General features: G+C 40.2%; 1 protein-coding gene and 1 pseudogene across 1 annotated transcript; both read right to left on the bottom strand.

Annotated features, from left to right (window-relative positions):
• Window positions 1-3563: 3563 nt before the first annotated feature.
• On the bottom strand, window positions 3564-4584 carry LOC137783871 (uncharacterized; annotated as a pseudogene).
• A 2273-nt stretch (window positions 4585-6857) lies between these two features.
• Window positions 6858-15313, bottom strand: LOC137783687 (thyrotropin receptor-like). Its single transcript, XM_068573905.1, has 11 exons — window positions 15153-15313; window positions 14993-15064; window positions 13946-14020; window positions 12855-12929; window positions 12649-12723; window positions 12471-12548; window positions 10332-10400; window positions 9984-10061; window positions 9594-9782; window positions 7174-8263; window positions 6858-7097 (listed from the first exon to the last, which is right to left on the bottom strand). The coding sequence occupies exons 1-11, from the start codon at window positions 15311-15313 to the stop codon at window positions 6861-6863; spliced, it is 2199 nt and encodes a 732-aa protein (XP_068430006.1). The 3' UTR covers window positions 6858-6860.
• Between the last annotated feature and the right edge of the window lie 1085 nt (window positions 15314-16398).

Here is a 16398-nt window from a genome sequence, read left to right as displayed (position 1 = left end):
GGATGTGCAATACAGCCTCCGACCGCGAGCTTCAAAATAAAAGTACGGGGTTCTGTTTGATTCTGTACATTTGAGTCAATCTCAAATTCGTTTAGTTTCTCCCACATCTGCCCAATACTTGACAATTTGACTGGATTCATGGCTTGAATTACATAAGGATAGTTCCTTATGTAATTGAAGATAACTTTAAGCTAACTTTACTAACTGACTAACCAGGGGACCTACATGGATAGTGCTATGTTTGTACTATATGTACATGTCGCAGAGTTTTATTTTATATATATTTTTGCATTCTTTAAGTGTAAAACAGACTATTTATTTGTATAAAAAATATTGCAATGGGTATTTTCCATGTAGCCGGTTCCCATGTTTCTACACTAGCCTATAGGTTATATTAAATAAGAGACAGCACAAGGGTCAGATATCCATAAACCCCTGCGGTCAGAGTACATTTTTGGTCTTTGGACGTGACACCTTTTTTATTTAAAAAAAACATTGATGTTTAACCTACATGACTCACGCCGTAAGAAAAATATATTTCTCAATGTGGTTTCATCTGTCTGGCTTTCCAGCTTCACCTGGAGCTCCAATCCCACCAAATAAGTGTCGCGTGAGAGTTTACTGTGAAGGTAAGTGGAAGTTTATGTGGGCGAATACATCGATGGTTACTATGGCTTGCTTGATGCTTCTGGTGCGCAATAATGACATAGACATTGGGTTATCTTCCCTGACTTCGGTCTCACAGGCAATGTATACGTCGAAACCGTATACACCTACAAACAATCGCATCCTTTAGCTCATGGGATTTTGGGATTAGACAACCTCATGGTGAGGTTAGGGAACCTCGAGGCTGCTAAAGAACTGTCTGAGTACCTGAGAGGAATAACTCCTTAGAGTTCAAAGTCAGGGCTAAATGATGTTACAATACACTGTGCCCTCTGTAGCCACACCCTTCCTTCCGTTGATGACATTGCAAATACAACTACTAGCGTCTTATGCCATTATTTCAAAACACACTGCAGTGTGCTCAGACACGGCATCTGCTTCTCTTTTTTAATTTGAGCGGGGAGGAGGGGGGGGGGGGTAATTCAGATGTTAGTGGTTTAATAATTGACCTTTTGCTAATTTATAGTGTAGTTTGTATGTTATTTTTCTCTACACAGTAAGGTTCGGAGCACTACGGCTTTATATTTGATTTAATTGCAAAGTGTCAGCATTTTTTTGTAGGTGTTGGAATCGCAAGTCTCTGCAAACATTGCGTACCAGAAAGGGTCAGAAACTTAAAAATTAAATAATCAGTGGATCCTAAAGGCTGAAGACCCGCAGAGAGCAGCAGCAGCCGTCCAGTCGGCTTCACTATAGTATTACTTACTGGTGACGTCACGGTGTTGAGGCAGAGCCTCTTCCCTAGAGGTCCAGAGGCCTAAAGACAGGAGCAATACAGAGCAGTCTTTAAATATGGCTGCTTCAAATGGGACCTATTATACTCATTTTCAGGTTCATACTTGTATTTTCTACTAGTTAGCATGCTAATATGTTTAAAACCCACTTTATTGTTTTCATATTGTCTGTCTGCATAATGCCTGTATTTACATTATTTTCTGGCCTGTTTCTTTAAGACCCTTCCCGGAAACGCCCCGGCTCGCCCCGTTCTGAATGGACCCGGATGCTGGGCTCCCTCTGCGCAGCTCTACCCGGTAGCGTAGACACAAACTGCCGACAGACACGCAGCTTTAGTAGCATGAATAATGACCTATAAAAAGCATTGATCAAAAACTAAACACAGCAAACGTTCCAGCATCCCTTCCGGGTAATAACGGGTGTATCTCTCTGTGGCGGTAACTCAGGATTCCCGTTATGCATAAACCCAGTTTAAACACACTCTCAGCTTTACGTCTGTCTGAAAAGACACATTACAAAGGAGCCAAGTGAAGAATAAAATATGTGATCTGAGATACAGAGGAACATGTTCGCTCGCTCTATGCATCATAAACAGAGTGGAAATAGATGTGAAACATGTATGCAATCATCAATTTTTTTAAATTTATTTATTTCATATTCAGAATCAGAACCTTTGATTGCCATTTATGCTTTTGCATACAAGGAATTTGTTCTGGCTGAAGGATATATATATATATATATATATATATATATATATATATATATATATATATATATATACATATATATACATATATATATATATATATATATATATATATATATATTTATATATATTTATAAGGTGCATAATATTTAGACAAACATTTAACAGTAAACAGTGCAATTACGGGGAGCATGAATATTTACAATTAAATCTACAGTAGAATATAAAAGTTAAAATAAAGTGCACGGTCAACAGATAGCAGTATTTAAGGTGAGTGGTATGTGAAGGTGACAAGTGTAAAGTAAAGTGGCAAAGTGTATTCAAATACGACCTATGGATGTGCAGGAGAGTGAATGTTGGGAAACTGTCTAGGGGTGACAGAGTCAGTCAGTGGGGGACCAGGCTCTGTTGATGAGCCCGACTTGAAAAAACTGCTAGTGTCATATGAGGTCTTGGTCCTGATGGACCTGAGCCTCCAGCCAGTGGGAAGGGACTCAAACAGTTTGTGTCCTGGTTTAGAGGGGAGGCTACAATCTTTCCTGCCCGCATTTGAAGTGTACGGAAGCGCATTGCATTCACTGGATAAAAAAAAAAAATAGACCCATTTTCTCGTAATTATGAGATCTTGACGTTTATTTACAACTGTGGCTTTGTTACGTTTTGCCATGTGACGTCGTAACCGTGACAACAGAAAAGCTGACATGGCTGACATGCATGATTAAGTGGTTGTTATGCTAGCGTACAGGTAGCGAAGCTAACAAGGAGACTGACGATTGTTGATGAAGCAGCAAAACATATGTTTTACCAGAAAACCGAGGAAATGGCCGAGCAAACGTTGCATGACAATGGTTTATGGGATTTTCTTCGAAAGCGAGGTGTTGCAGAGGAAAACATTGACCGAATGCAACGAGACAGACGGATTCTTAGACCGTTCCGTTGCCTCAACTGTACTCCTTGGGGATCTAGGATTTTTGCCGCACAGTTGTTTGAGTCACTACCAAACCAGATTGGATGCATTTCAAATGCATAAATTTGTATCCATGAAGCATCCCGTGTTGGTTCAACTACTCCTGCAGAAACAGAGCGACATCCTGAACAATCCTAACGCCTTGAGATGCCTGCGCAGTGTTGACATTCTTAATGTAATACGATCCTCATTTTTCAGAAACATCAGTATTTTCTAGTGTCTCAAACCGAGAAGGTATTAATAGCAGATAACTGCGATAGCGCCATCATTGACACTGAGAGAGGATTTGCAGACGTTTCCTTTTTCTTTATCTTTTCTCGTAATTACGAGAAAAGATCTCGTAAATACGAGATCAGGATCTCGTAATTACGAGAAAAGATCTCGTAATTACGAGAAAAGGGATCTCTTTTTTTCATCCAGTGAATGCAATGCGCTTCCATAGAAATGAACAAGTCCTGGAGGGACAGCAGGTTGCAGCCAATCACCTTCTCAGTAGAGCGGATGATGCGCTGCAGCCTGCCCTTGTCCTTGGCAGTGCTGCACCGTGCCAGATGGTGATGGAGGAGCAGAGAATGGACGCTGGCAGTAGAAGTGCACCATCATTGTCTTTGGCAGGTTGAATTTCTTCAGCTGCCTCAGGAAGAACATCCTCTGCTGAGCCTTCTCAGTGATGCAGCTGATGTTCAGCTCCAACTTGAGCTCCTGGGTTAGGATGGAGCCTCGGATGCGGAAGGACTCCACAGCATCTACGGGCGGAGGGAGGGAGGGGTTCACACAGGGCGAGAGGGGCGGAGCCAGGACAGCAAACAGTTGTGACTTTGTTGAGTGTTGTTTAGCTCGCGGTGACGGAGCTACAAGCTAAATGGCTGAAGCTGAGCGGAGCAAACAAGCTGGTGTGTACGGTTTTACCATGTCCTGTATGTCGGTCAGACCCGATCTGTTTGTAGCATGTTACGCAAGTACCAATGTTTTGAAGCGGATGCGGGCGGCCACCGGGTAGCCTGTGAAGATCGTGGATCAGTGGAGTAGTGTGAGTGAACTTCGGGAGGTTGAAGATCAGTTGAGCTGCAGCGTTCTGGATAAGCTGTAGAGGTCGAATGGCGTTGGCAGGTAGACCTGCCAGGAGGGAGTTACAGTAGTCAAGGCGGGAGATGATCAGAGCCTGGACCAGAAGCTGTGCCGCCTTCTGTGTGAGCAGGGGACGTATTCTCCTGATGTTGTACAGCATGGACCTCCAGGAGCGTGTTGTTGCGGTGATGTCAGCAGTCAGGGAGAGTTGACTGTCAAGTGTCACACCGAGGTTCCTGGCAGTCGGGGTCGGGGTCAGCACGGCGTTGTTGAAGGTGATCGTGAGGTCTTGGGTGAGAGAGCCTTTTACTGGAAGGAAAATCAGTTCAGTCTGGTCAGGGTTGATTTTCAGGTGGTGTGTGGACATCCACTGAGAGATGTTAGTCAGACAGAGATTCGCTCTGGTATCCCTGTTTCTGATTGGGGAAACGAGAGGATCAGTTAAGTGTCATCAGCATAGCCATGGGAGGAGAAGCCATGCGAGCGAATGACAGAGCCGAGGGAGTTGGTGTACAGAGAGAAGCGGAGAGGACCCAACACGGACCCCGGTAAGGATCCAATCAGTGAAAGGACAAGGTTCAGACGTAGGTAGAGAGAACATATTATATTTGTGGAATACCACAGGATCATTAATTGTAGATTTAAAAATGACATAAAATCTGCTTAACTGAGAAGCTATTTATTCAAAGTAAAGTTGCATCGAAATCTAAATTGGGTACATATAATTAAAAAAGTGTTCAATGTTGGGATCTAGCAAGAGCGGGTTTGGTTAGTAGCAAGTATGAAAATTAAAATGACAATAAAACAATTATGTATATCAATCGAATTGTTAACAACTATAAATAATAACGGGGCAGCTGAATAGTCACAGATAGCTCTTTAAAATATGACAGTTTATTTATCTTAAACAATACTGACAAAATCAATAATGTTATCAATCAACAAACATCTACTATACAATTGCAAACATAATACCCAAAAGCAACAAGCAATCACGTGACGAGGGGAGTGTTTGTGTGTGTTTGTAGAAGGTGGTGAGAAAGAGCAAGATGGCAGACATTGTCACGCAAAGTGGTTGCGTCATTTGAGAGTTATGATTCACGTTATGTAATCGGGAAAAAAGACACACAATGGAGGCCGCGCTTACACACAATGTGTGTATGAAATACGTGTAACAGCATCTGCTTTGCTCACTGCCGTCCCTCCTGACGTCTACTTCCACTCACAACACTGGACCGGGAGGTCCTCTTGGCCAAATGCAGCTATCAGCTGTCAGTATGGCAGCTTTCCTAGTGGACCCTGGCTCTTGGTAATTACAGTACCGATTGACCACAACATTAATGTACTACTGGGCCGAGGCTGGAAGGAGGTGGTGGTTCTTTTGGTGGTGGTCGAGGGGGAACTGACCCGTCCAGTCTTAGCGGGACACCTGACTCATCCTGTTAGGAATAGAAGTACCGTCTGTGATCCTCCAGACTCCATACAAAGTCACAGAAAACAGAAGCCTTTCAATCCTTGTGATTTCAGAAAGGGGGGTGAGCTGCGTATTCCGGCCCATGATTGGTATCCTCTGAGCTGTGAGCAGAGAAAGAGTTCTCATGCTTGTGCTGGACAATGCCCTTAGCTGAGTTGCAGGCAATGTCCGAAGCAGAATCCCCTCTCGATGCTTTGAGTCTTTTTTTTCTAATCTTCCAGCTGAGTGTCATTCCCCCGCCCTCTCATCCACCCAACAGTTTCTCAATTTAACACAGTTTAACACACACACACATTTGGACTTCAGCAGGATACATTCTCTTCATTAGAAAAAGAGGAGCTTGATTACTTTACTGGCCTTTCCTGAGCCGATCGTATGAGGAAACATTTCACAGTTTCCATCCGTTTAGTACTTTCAGTCCACAGAACTACATACATTAAGAAGTATTAAATAGAAACGTTGCTAAAGGTTTTAAAGCTAAGAGTATTGAGCAAAGTTAAGGATTTAGCTGAAAGGCGAATACTCCTTCATGCACATTTAATTAAATGGTGTGTTTTAATGTAAATTAATCACTGTTAATAACTATTAAAGTAAAAGGCTACAGTTGATGATAATACATATTTTAGTTCAAGAAACTGAGGCAAATCCAGGCATTTTGACTCCATCTCATTGCAAGCCAAACCTAAACGTTTGCACCTGGAAAGACATCTCTCTCGATAGCCCTGCTGTGCTCTGTGTTCTTTAATAAGCATATTTACTAACGTTCATAATATATTCATATATGCATGGTGTTGCACTTGGTTGAACCGTCAAAAAGTGACCAGGCCTACCTTCAAGCGCCTGACCAAACACTTTTTATTCTGGGTAAAAATACGATGCTGCTTGTTTGGAACATTCAGAGGATGTTGTTACGCGATCCAACAACCTTTTTATTTGAAGCACATCATTGCCTTTACTTTCTCATGCTATTACCTCTAAGTTCTCCTCATCTTTACAGTTTTAGACACATCTTTCTCCCACAGATGAAGCCTAAACGTTTGCTGTTATTACCTAAAGATTATTATTCATCGTTATTAACAAGCAGAGGTATCCAAGCAAACTGATACAAGAAATTTATGGATCAAAATTAAGAGGCCACGGTATACTGTGTAATGGTTAAATTATGTAAATTGGTGTGTATATGGGCTTCTAGGAAAAATGTAAATTATTGTTTTACTAATAATTCACTAATAATTAATTAATAATTAAAAGTAATTTGGGGACATCTTGTAACCTGGTAATTTATGTACATTTTGGGATATGGGAGCTGGGCTATAGGGCAGAATACTGACAAGTTGGCTTCGATAGAGGTGTGCTTGTCTCTGGCACAGCCCCATCCGGCTCAGCAACATCAGGATGTCTCTGTGAAATGCCTTCGTCAGGATAGCATAAAAAAATGGGTGCGCACAAGAGTTGAGAGGATAGAAAAGCACCAGCAGCACCTATGAAGAAAAACATAGATGAGTTTTTATTTAAAAAATAATAATAATTGGATTGAACCTCAAGATAGAGTCGCACCTTGGAATCTGTGATGGTCATCAATGGTTGGTGGAGAGCCGCAGACAAGCCATAGAAGCAAATGGGAGCCAGGCACAGAAAGTTGGTGAAAATTAAAACAGCCATGCGTTTGGCCATGCTGGTATCACATCTACTGGACTGATGCTGGGGATTGTGCACCATGCAGTAGATGTGCAGGTAACATAAGCATACCACTATAAAAGCAATGACATTAAGCATCAGCACAGAGACCACATAGGCCCGAGCAGCAGTTGTCTCAGTGTCCATGGGTAAGCAGATGCTCACTTTCTGGTAACTGCTCACACCAACCAATGGGAGCACTGCTAGGACCACACACAGCAACCAGCCGACGAGCATCAGTGCAGCTGCATGGCGTAACCGGATTTTTCGGTCTGCTCTCATTGCGTAGAAGATTGCATGCCAGCGCTGAAGGCTGATTAAAGTTAATGTGTACACAGATAGCTCGCTGGCAAACACTGATATTGTCCCTGCTAAGTTGCAGCCACCTCCTGTCTGCCAGCCGATAGCATAGTAGTAATAATGGGAGCGTGTGTAGAGGTCGACAGACGCGATGAGCAGTAAGTATATCCCCATACAAAAGTCTGCAAATGCCAGGTGACCCATGAGGAAACGGGTAACGGAGAACTTCTGTTGGCTGGTGAGCAGGATGAACATCACCAGGAAGTTGGCTGAAATGGCTAACGGACTGACCACCCAGACCAACACCCTCAGGAAGCCTTGACTCATCACATCCTCACAGGGGTTCAGTTCATCTGGCAGAGGAGTGCACAAGAGTCCATGATTATCTATGTGAGGTTCATCACACAGAGCAAAGTCAAAACCTTCATTGGGATGCCCTACAGGTAACTCCACATGAAACAAACCCTCATTTTGAGACTGTTGAGTTGGGCAAATTGGGCTGTTAGAGTAATTATTGAGATTTCTGCCTCTAGCAGTTTGGAGACCAAAGCTGTCGTTCAGATGATGGTCCAATTTGTGTCCCAGATACCTCTGAGAGAGAGCTGCAGAGGATTCCTGGAGCTTTGCCAAAGCAGTCCGGGTCAGGTTGCAAATAACTGCTTCAGCATTTCTTGAACACAAATGATACAGATGAGTCAGAGAATGCACTACTTTTCTTTTTTAGATGCATGCAAATTGAAATATTATACTACAAAGTGTTTCGACACCAGGAAGTTTCTAGAGGATAAAAATGCATTTGTAGCTAACTTGTAATCACATTATTGATGACATGTCAGTCTCCATATGAAGAAAAAACACCTGTCAGAGGCCACCAGCAGCAACTCTTGAAAGGGTCTTCCAATTGTTAACAAGCATAGTACGTTTACACAGTTAAAAAGAAAAACTATGTACATCATTGTACAAAATAATCCAGTTTACAAAGGAGGACCAGGAACAAAGCCAATACAGAATTTAAATGTCAAAAGATATATATATATATATATATATATATATATATATATATATATATATATATATATATATATATATATATATATATACATACATATATGTATGTATGTATATGTATATCAGTGGTGGGCCGTCAGGGCCTGCTAAGCCTTCTCTGCTGGCCTAAAGAGATGCCGCAGTAGGTTGCAGTAAAGCACCTTTTGTTGGATGCCATCTGCATTAAAAAAGAAGAAGAAGCCAGAGGCTAGATTTGAAGGCAGATAAAATGGGCTTACTTTTGCACAGAGGGTTACGGAGAGTTATGTGCACCCGGCGAGTAAGCTGCTGGTTGTGTTGCAGTTTTAACACCTGCAGTCGTATTTAATCATAACAAGCCACAGCGCTGTTGTTGCTGCTGGTCGAGCCGGGAATGCTGCTGGGGCCATGCCAGAGTGTGTGTGCAATGTCTTTGTGCCGCGGTCTTTGTGTCCACACATGGCAGACTGTATGAACGCACCATGTAGTTGGTTTGTAGTCGGTCTGACCCGCTCCTGATGTGGACTATACTGCACTGAAGGCCTAAGTCGAAAACGCACGGCCCGCCACTAATCCCCCTCCTCCCTCCCACAAACTCCCGTTACTCAATCACAAAATATATCACAATGTGTTCAACATAAGACATATTAGTTTGTCATCTCATGTGTTTGGTTTGATATTACAGTTAAAGAAGCTCATTGATCTTTATTGTTATGGTTGGCAAGAGCTGCTGCCGGCACTCTTGAGGTAGATGTTTTAGGGCATCATTGTTCATAAAGCACACAACTATTTACATGTTTTTTTTCTCCTAGTAACTGAAGTTATTGAAATCACTCGAGATTGACCCAGATTGTCTGAGTAGCCCAATACATACACCGTGGGCCTGAGAGCCGTTTGGTATGTCAAGGACTGATTCTTGAAATAAAAAAGAATTCCAGTGGAAAATATTTCCCACTTTCAATTCTCTTACTTACCCTCTCCATCTTTTCAACATATTGAGACCGCAACAATGGCTTGGGAAGGTCAATTCAGCACTTTGTAAATGGAGAAAGGTCCTAAAGGGGGGCAGCACTTTGAGGCTCCAAGTGTTTTTAGCTTGAAGAGTTTCAATGGTCTCCAGCCCCATTGAAGGAAGAGAGCTAACTTTGGTTTCTGAAAGGTCTCTGGAAAGACAAATAGTTCAGATTATTCATTTAGATACAAAGCTGAGGCAGTCCCTGTCTTCAACCTCAGCATGTACAGCAGTTCCAAAAACAAGATTTATTGTTTGAATATTATTTAACAAGAAAACAAAGTAAAGTTATTTGTGTTTGTTTTCAAAGAACACAAATTCCTCTTCTTGCAAATTCTCTGCCTTCACTCACAAGTGTGTTGGACCGTGAATCACGCCGTAAAAAGCAAATTCATCTATTCGTTCCAGATCCACATTCCTGTGAAGATACCTAGAGAATAGAGAATAGATTAGGCGCAATGTAATGTGGTCAAACTCGTTCAGTTTTTTTTTTTTACAAACATACAAAATCCCACATAACTCAAAATATTTGGTATACACAATAGTAGATCAACATGTGAGCCAGGTTGCTAAAGCTCAAATACACACATTATTAAAGACAACAAAAAAGATAGTTGAGAAGTAAAATATTGGTCAGTTTTATCCTTTGTTGACTTTGAACTTCTGTTTTGTTTTACTGCAGCTATTCAAGATGGCATACACTTCCTCCAGTCTGCTCCCATTGAAGGCATATTGCTGGATCTCTTTCACACCATTGCTATTCAGCATGCTAAAAGAAGGGAAAAAAGAGAATATCCTGTGAAAATTCCATTTACTCCTTTTTTATGTCTATTCGTAATCATTGTAGAAACGTAATAACTGTGCAATATGTAATAACTGCACATTGAACATACCGCATAATGTAAGAAATCCATAAGTGGAACTTCATAACAATTTTGTGCATACTGTTATTACATTATAAGAAAAGTATTGAATTATAAAATAAGTGAAACAATGTTGTTAAATTATGATCAAAGTAATAGATGAATCAGTTCAGCACATAGTGTAATATTTGTTTTAAAAGGAGTACTCCTCGTATAGTTTGACCAGAGAACCCTTCTAGTTTGACACAAGTGAAGTCGTGAAATTAAGCAACTTGATTTTGTCTGTTTAGTCAAGAGGACATTCTAGACATTCTCTGGTATCTTGAATCTGAACAAATCCAGGACTACAAAATATCTAGTGACAAATTAGTCTTCTAAGGAGATAAAGCTGAATCTAATATACTATGTAATTAATAGCATGTAAAATAATAGTTCCATCCATAATTATTCCAGTTACTTTAATATGGCTTTAAATAGCACAGACATTAAAAATAATAATAATAAAAACAGGCCCGTGGTAATGTATCGCTCTTTGCTAATTTTCTGACTACTCAAAGCTTTTCAACACGACTTGTTATCATTCGCCCATTTACACTCATTCATACACTGATGTCAATAACAAGGTGCCACCTGCCCATCAGAACAGGCTCACATACCGACAGCAATTTGTGAGTTAATTTTGTTTTCCAAGGACAGATTGACATGGACTAGCGGAGTAAGAGACCAAACCACCAATCCTCGGACGACCCACTTTACCACTAAGCCATAGTCACAAATAAAAAAACTTTGTGAGAAAAAGGTTATGTAGCTTTTTCTTGTTCGAGGCCTCTGAAAGAAGAGACTAAGGGCAAATAAGGACGTCATGTTGCTGTTCTTGGACAGGTTGGTACTTGTAAAACACGAAAGCAGCGCCCATTCCAAATGCACACACAATCTTTGTGTACTAAGAGAGGCACATTTGCCAATTAAAAAAACTGAAAAATTCTTAAGTATTTAAGAAATTTGGTGATTCAGTTTTACAATGGATTCATTGTAGGCCGAATAAGTAAGGCTTTAAAATAAAAATGTAAGTACAAATAACACAAATGAAAACACTGAAAAAAGTCAAAATATTCCAGTTTCACCCTCAGTCAAACCGGTGTTTCACTTTCACTAGACTGAAACCACTCTTTGAAATGACTCCATCTGGTGCTGTTGAACTACTTTTTTGGAGCAAGAGCTTCTGGCGCCTAAAGGTTCTAGGTGACTCTCCGCCTGCCTCTTCCTAAATTTTACCAGGACTGGAATCTGTGCTCTGCATAGTTCTCTCCAGCGCCGTTATTGCAGACGTTGCTACAAATGTATCTTTCACCCAGTGCCAATGCTTTATTTTCCATAGCCATGTTTTGTTGGTTCCTACTGTCTCTGTGGGTATGTCTGTAGCCTTCTTAAGTTTTTCTTTAGAGAAGATGTACTTGCTGCTACCTCTGTGGTGGAGTGAGGCAGTCTTGAAACAAAGGATCAGCAGTTCAATTCCTGCTTCCGCTACTCGATGTGTTTGGGCAAGACACTTAACCCCAAATTGCTCCCATAGCTGTGCCTACAGTGTATGAATGGGGACTGTCAACAATTAAAGTTGCCATGTCGCTGCACACGCAGCAGGTAATGGCCTTTGTCTGAACATTTTTGTAAGATCTTACAGCAGAATTTGCTTCAGATCCCTATTTTTTTGTTGCAAAATTGAACATTTGCCCCTCATTTTCATTATTTATTATTTGTCACAACAAAATTGCATCACCTTTTGGACACTACATTGACGAGCTAGAAGTCTATGCTGTTATCCTCCTGCCTGACTTGACTGAAGCAAATTAACTATTAGATGACAAGAGATCAAATCACACATTAAAGCTATCAGAGAAAATGAGCAAAAACTATAGAATTTCAATTCCAGTCGGTCTGACATTTGAGTCATTACTATTACTATAAATCATACTTACATGGTCAAAGTTTTCTCAGATATTCCAATGAAAGAGTTAGAAGGTATAACTTGTAGAAAGACATTTTCCACTATCTCCCTGTCAGAAAGGTATGAACATAAAATTCTTTACAACAAGACATACATTAGCAAAACAATTGACATTACAGGTAGGTATATTTAAAATAAAAAATACATACAAAATAAAATCATCTTGGCTGGATTGAATATATTGCAGTCCAGGAAAGAAAGCAAGGCCTGTGTTGGTGATCCCACTGTATCGAGATAAATCTGTCAGCAGCTAGTTCATGGGGCACATAAATTATTCAATTTTTCCTACAGTAAAAATATGATAAGCTATGATAAACAAGTATATAAAATAGGGAAAAAATGGAATTGTACTTACAGGTACTTTAAATTAGGCAGATTTTTAAATGCCTCTTGGTCGATGTATGACAGTGTTTTGATACCAGTTAGTTGTCTATTAAACACACACACATACACACACACTTCAACTTTTTTTTTCTTGAAGCAAAAAGCTCATAATAGTTTAATATTAAGTTATGACCACATCTCCCAGACAATGTTCAACTTCTTGATCGTTGAAATGTAGTGTGTATAAATAAAACATAATTAAGGGAGGTGGTCACGTTGAGTGACAGGTCACTACCATAGCATCGCGACCATGGTATTGTTCAACATTTACATTAAAAAGACACTCTCAAGAGTTGGCTGTCCTTTTTTCCAACGGGAAATCTGACAGTTATATGCAGTAACGGGGCACATTATAAAGCAATAGGCTTCTCATTGGGCCAGTATAACAATGTGATTCAGCAGGAACGAGGCGTCATGATATAACCCTTTTATGAAGACTATACTTTGGGGCGAATCCAGAAAAAGATTGTGCAGCTTAAGTGACTAAATCTACTAAAATATGCAACAAAATGAACCGTCTCATTTGCAAAGCCAATAAATTTCCAACTGCACTGCCAAACATGAATAGTCTCGGTGCTCCTGAGCAACACTGGTTCCAAAAGTCTCCAATCTCGCAGGAAAGTAGCAAAGTCGGCAACACCGACAGCCCGTCCCTTCAGGCCTCTCTCTAAACCACCCCCTTCAATGCATCGTAAGAACTTAAACAAACATGGCTATTTTTATTAATTACAGCTGCCAATCTAGCAGCTTGTTGATGACTCCGATGTCGCACAATGACTGCATGCACATGCAGCATGCATGCAGACAGGTAGGTAATTAGTAAAACAGGCAGAATGCCTGTTCACTCATTTAATTTGGCTTAAATAATGTGTAACGCTGTAATATAATTAGCGCAATATATTTCGTGAATCGGACCTTGAGAAGACGGCGGTTCAAGGTGATGCACAGTAATTACAAAATAGCAATCCATTCTTTGTGAATTCACCCATATGTGTATTCATTGTGGTGTACTTGGGAGGCATTTTCATCAAAGTCAAGTCTCACTGCTCAAAGGTTACATACATGTGGGTGACCCTCGGCAAGTTGTGGAAAGAGTGCCTCTCAAGATAGCTCATCGTATCATCATCAGAGATGTCTCTGGAAAAAACAGACAAAATACAGAACACTATAAATCAGGACATTAATGCTATGTTTGCTCTTATTTGGCCTCATGCAATAGCTTCGCTAAACCCGGCCCCCACTGCTACTCCATCAAGATGTAGAGCTACCACCTACAGATCAGTGTAAAAGTTACCCAGCTCATCACCTGACATTAAACATTGTCCATTTAAAGCCAGATAGATCTTTAGTCATTGTTCCAATCATTAAAAAAGCACAAGCAACAGGTGTAAACATTAAGTATCAGAAGCTTGCATAGCATTGAAGTGCTAACGCTAGTTAATGATGTGCTCATGTATTCTGCTTATGTTCACAGGATTTTACATTGAGACGTAATATTTTACAAACGTAAATCTCCTTCCAGCCTCCCGGCATAGCGGATGTCACTACACATACTCCAGCCATGGTTAATGACAAGCGCTGCAAAAACAAGTCTGAATATGATTCTGTCAATGGAGCACAGCAACATATTTGAAGGGCACTAAATGAGCTATTTTGCATCCAAGGAGCAAAACTTACTGAATGGTACATTTTTCTTTTTTTTTTAAACTTTTTTTTTTAAAGTTTACTAATAATTCAGGCCTACCTTTCAAGTCTAAAACAAAGTATGTCTTTCTCTAAAGTTTGATTTAGGAATAATAAAGTATTCATTTGAATGAATTTGGAGTTCATAGTGGCTATATGTCATTTGGTATTAAATTGATAATGATAGAATATTAAGTTTGTTAACGACAAGTTTGTTCAGTTGTGCAACACAATCTGATTGCAACAAAAAAAATTCTATTAGAAAAGTAGTAGAAATTCAGCATGAGAATATAAACTATTTATAGTTTCATCTGGTTTAAATGTTGTATTTTGTTTATAGTTGTTCTTTTTGGCAAGTAATACTCTTTCTTCTTGCCCATTTTGCTGGTTTGAAAGAAACGTCTAAGCAAAAAAATAAACTCTTACATGTGAACAATGTTGGCTAAGTTGGAAAATGCATTCTGAGGAAGAGAAGACAGTTTGGTCCCCACAAGCCACCTGAAACAGAAATAAACCGTAGTTTGGTGTTCAGTCTTCATCAAAACATCACAAGCTAAAATCCAAATTGAAAGATGTGGTTACTTACACCTCCTGTGTGTTGGAATGGAATACCGGCATGACCTCAGCGCCAACACATGACACACTGTAGATGTCCCAGTCACACTGGCAATGGGTTGGACAATATTCCATTAGAGTGACCTTGAAAGTACTGAGAATGAAAAAAACTAGATTCAAATCCAGCTTCATTGTAAAAGTGGTATTCAGTGGTGGAGAGAGAGCAGGTTACGCTGCATAGTGAGGGAGGTTTAGGAGACTGGGCTGGCTTGGATTTTTGCCAATAGTGGGAGTGTAGCATCAAGACCTTCAAAATAAAAACCTAATTGATGAACATGAATAATACAAATAATGTCAGCAAAAGTGACACAACAATTGCCTCACAGAATACTGACCAAGACTCCAGTGTGTTCACATCAATGATGCTTGGTGCTCAAACCTAATCCAAGTTGATAATTAATGTTATCTGATGTAAAATGTGTAATGCTAAGATGCAGACCCTATTATCTGCCCATAACATTCACCAGGAGAGCAGAGGATATGCTTGCTGCTGTGTGATAATAAATTACATCAAAACATTGGGGCTTATCAATACCTCGGTCTTAAAATACTTTGGATTGGTGCAATACAGCCAATGTCTGTTTTGTTTGTTCTGGGCTGCTGGAGGAACATGGCAGTTGAAAAGAACCCACTCCCAACTTAGTAATAATTATGCATATTGTATACTCTATTTTCTGATTAATGTCAGAAAATGAATGTTTCCCCCTGAATGTTACACACCGTTCGAGATGCTCCATGTTGTCTTTTGCCTCCTGCTTGATGCAAGACTGTTTTTTTCCTGTTGGATGTATGAAGAAGATAATGGTAGTTTTAGACTTCTTCTAGAAGAATGGCTTTTTGTCAGTTTATGATAGGAAATGCCTCCATCTTCTGGTGTAGCTAGTAACTTTACCCCATATTTGTGGATGTATTTCTACAATTCTGCTCTTGTATGAAAATTATCCTTAATTAATCCACTTGGCGAAATAATCTAATCCCATTACCTCTAACTACTCCACTACAAAGCGTCAAACTCAACTATCCTACACCGTACGGATTTGAACACATCACATCACACACTTCTCATCTTTGCCTTCCTTGCTAATCTTTTACTCAACGAAGACTGCCCTACATCTGTCTTGGCAGATTTCCTTCAAGAATAAGGGGCCAGCCTAAAAAGAAAAGAAGGACCCATCCAATTAATTTGTGCGGGCAAAGTTCATGTGGCATGTAAGACG

The sequence above is a fragment of the Clinocottus analis genome, unplaced genomic scaffold (genome assembly GCF_023055335.1).
Source record: "Clinocottus analis isolate CAN_PGR_092001 unplaced genomic scaffold, fCliAna1.0.p SCAF_13, whole genome shotgun sequence".
Taxonomy (NCBI): Eukaryota; Metazoa; Chordata; class Actinopteri; order Perciformes; family Cottidae; genus Clinocottus; species Clinocottus analis.
Note: the sequence above shows the minus strand (reverse complement) of the source record. Positions and strands in the feature narration are given on the sequence as shown.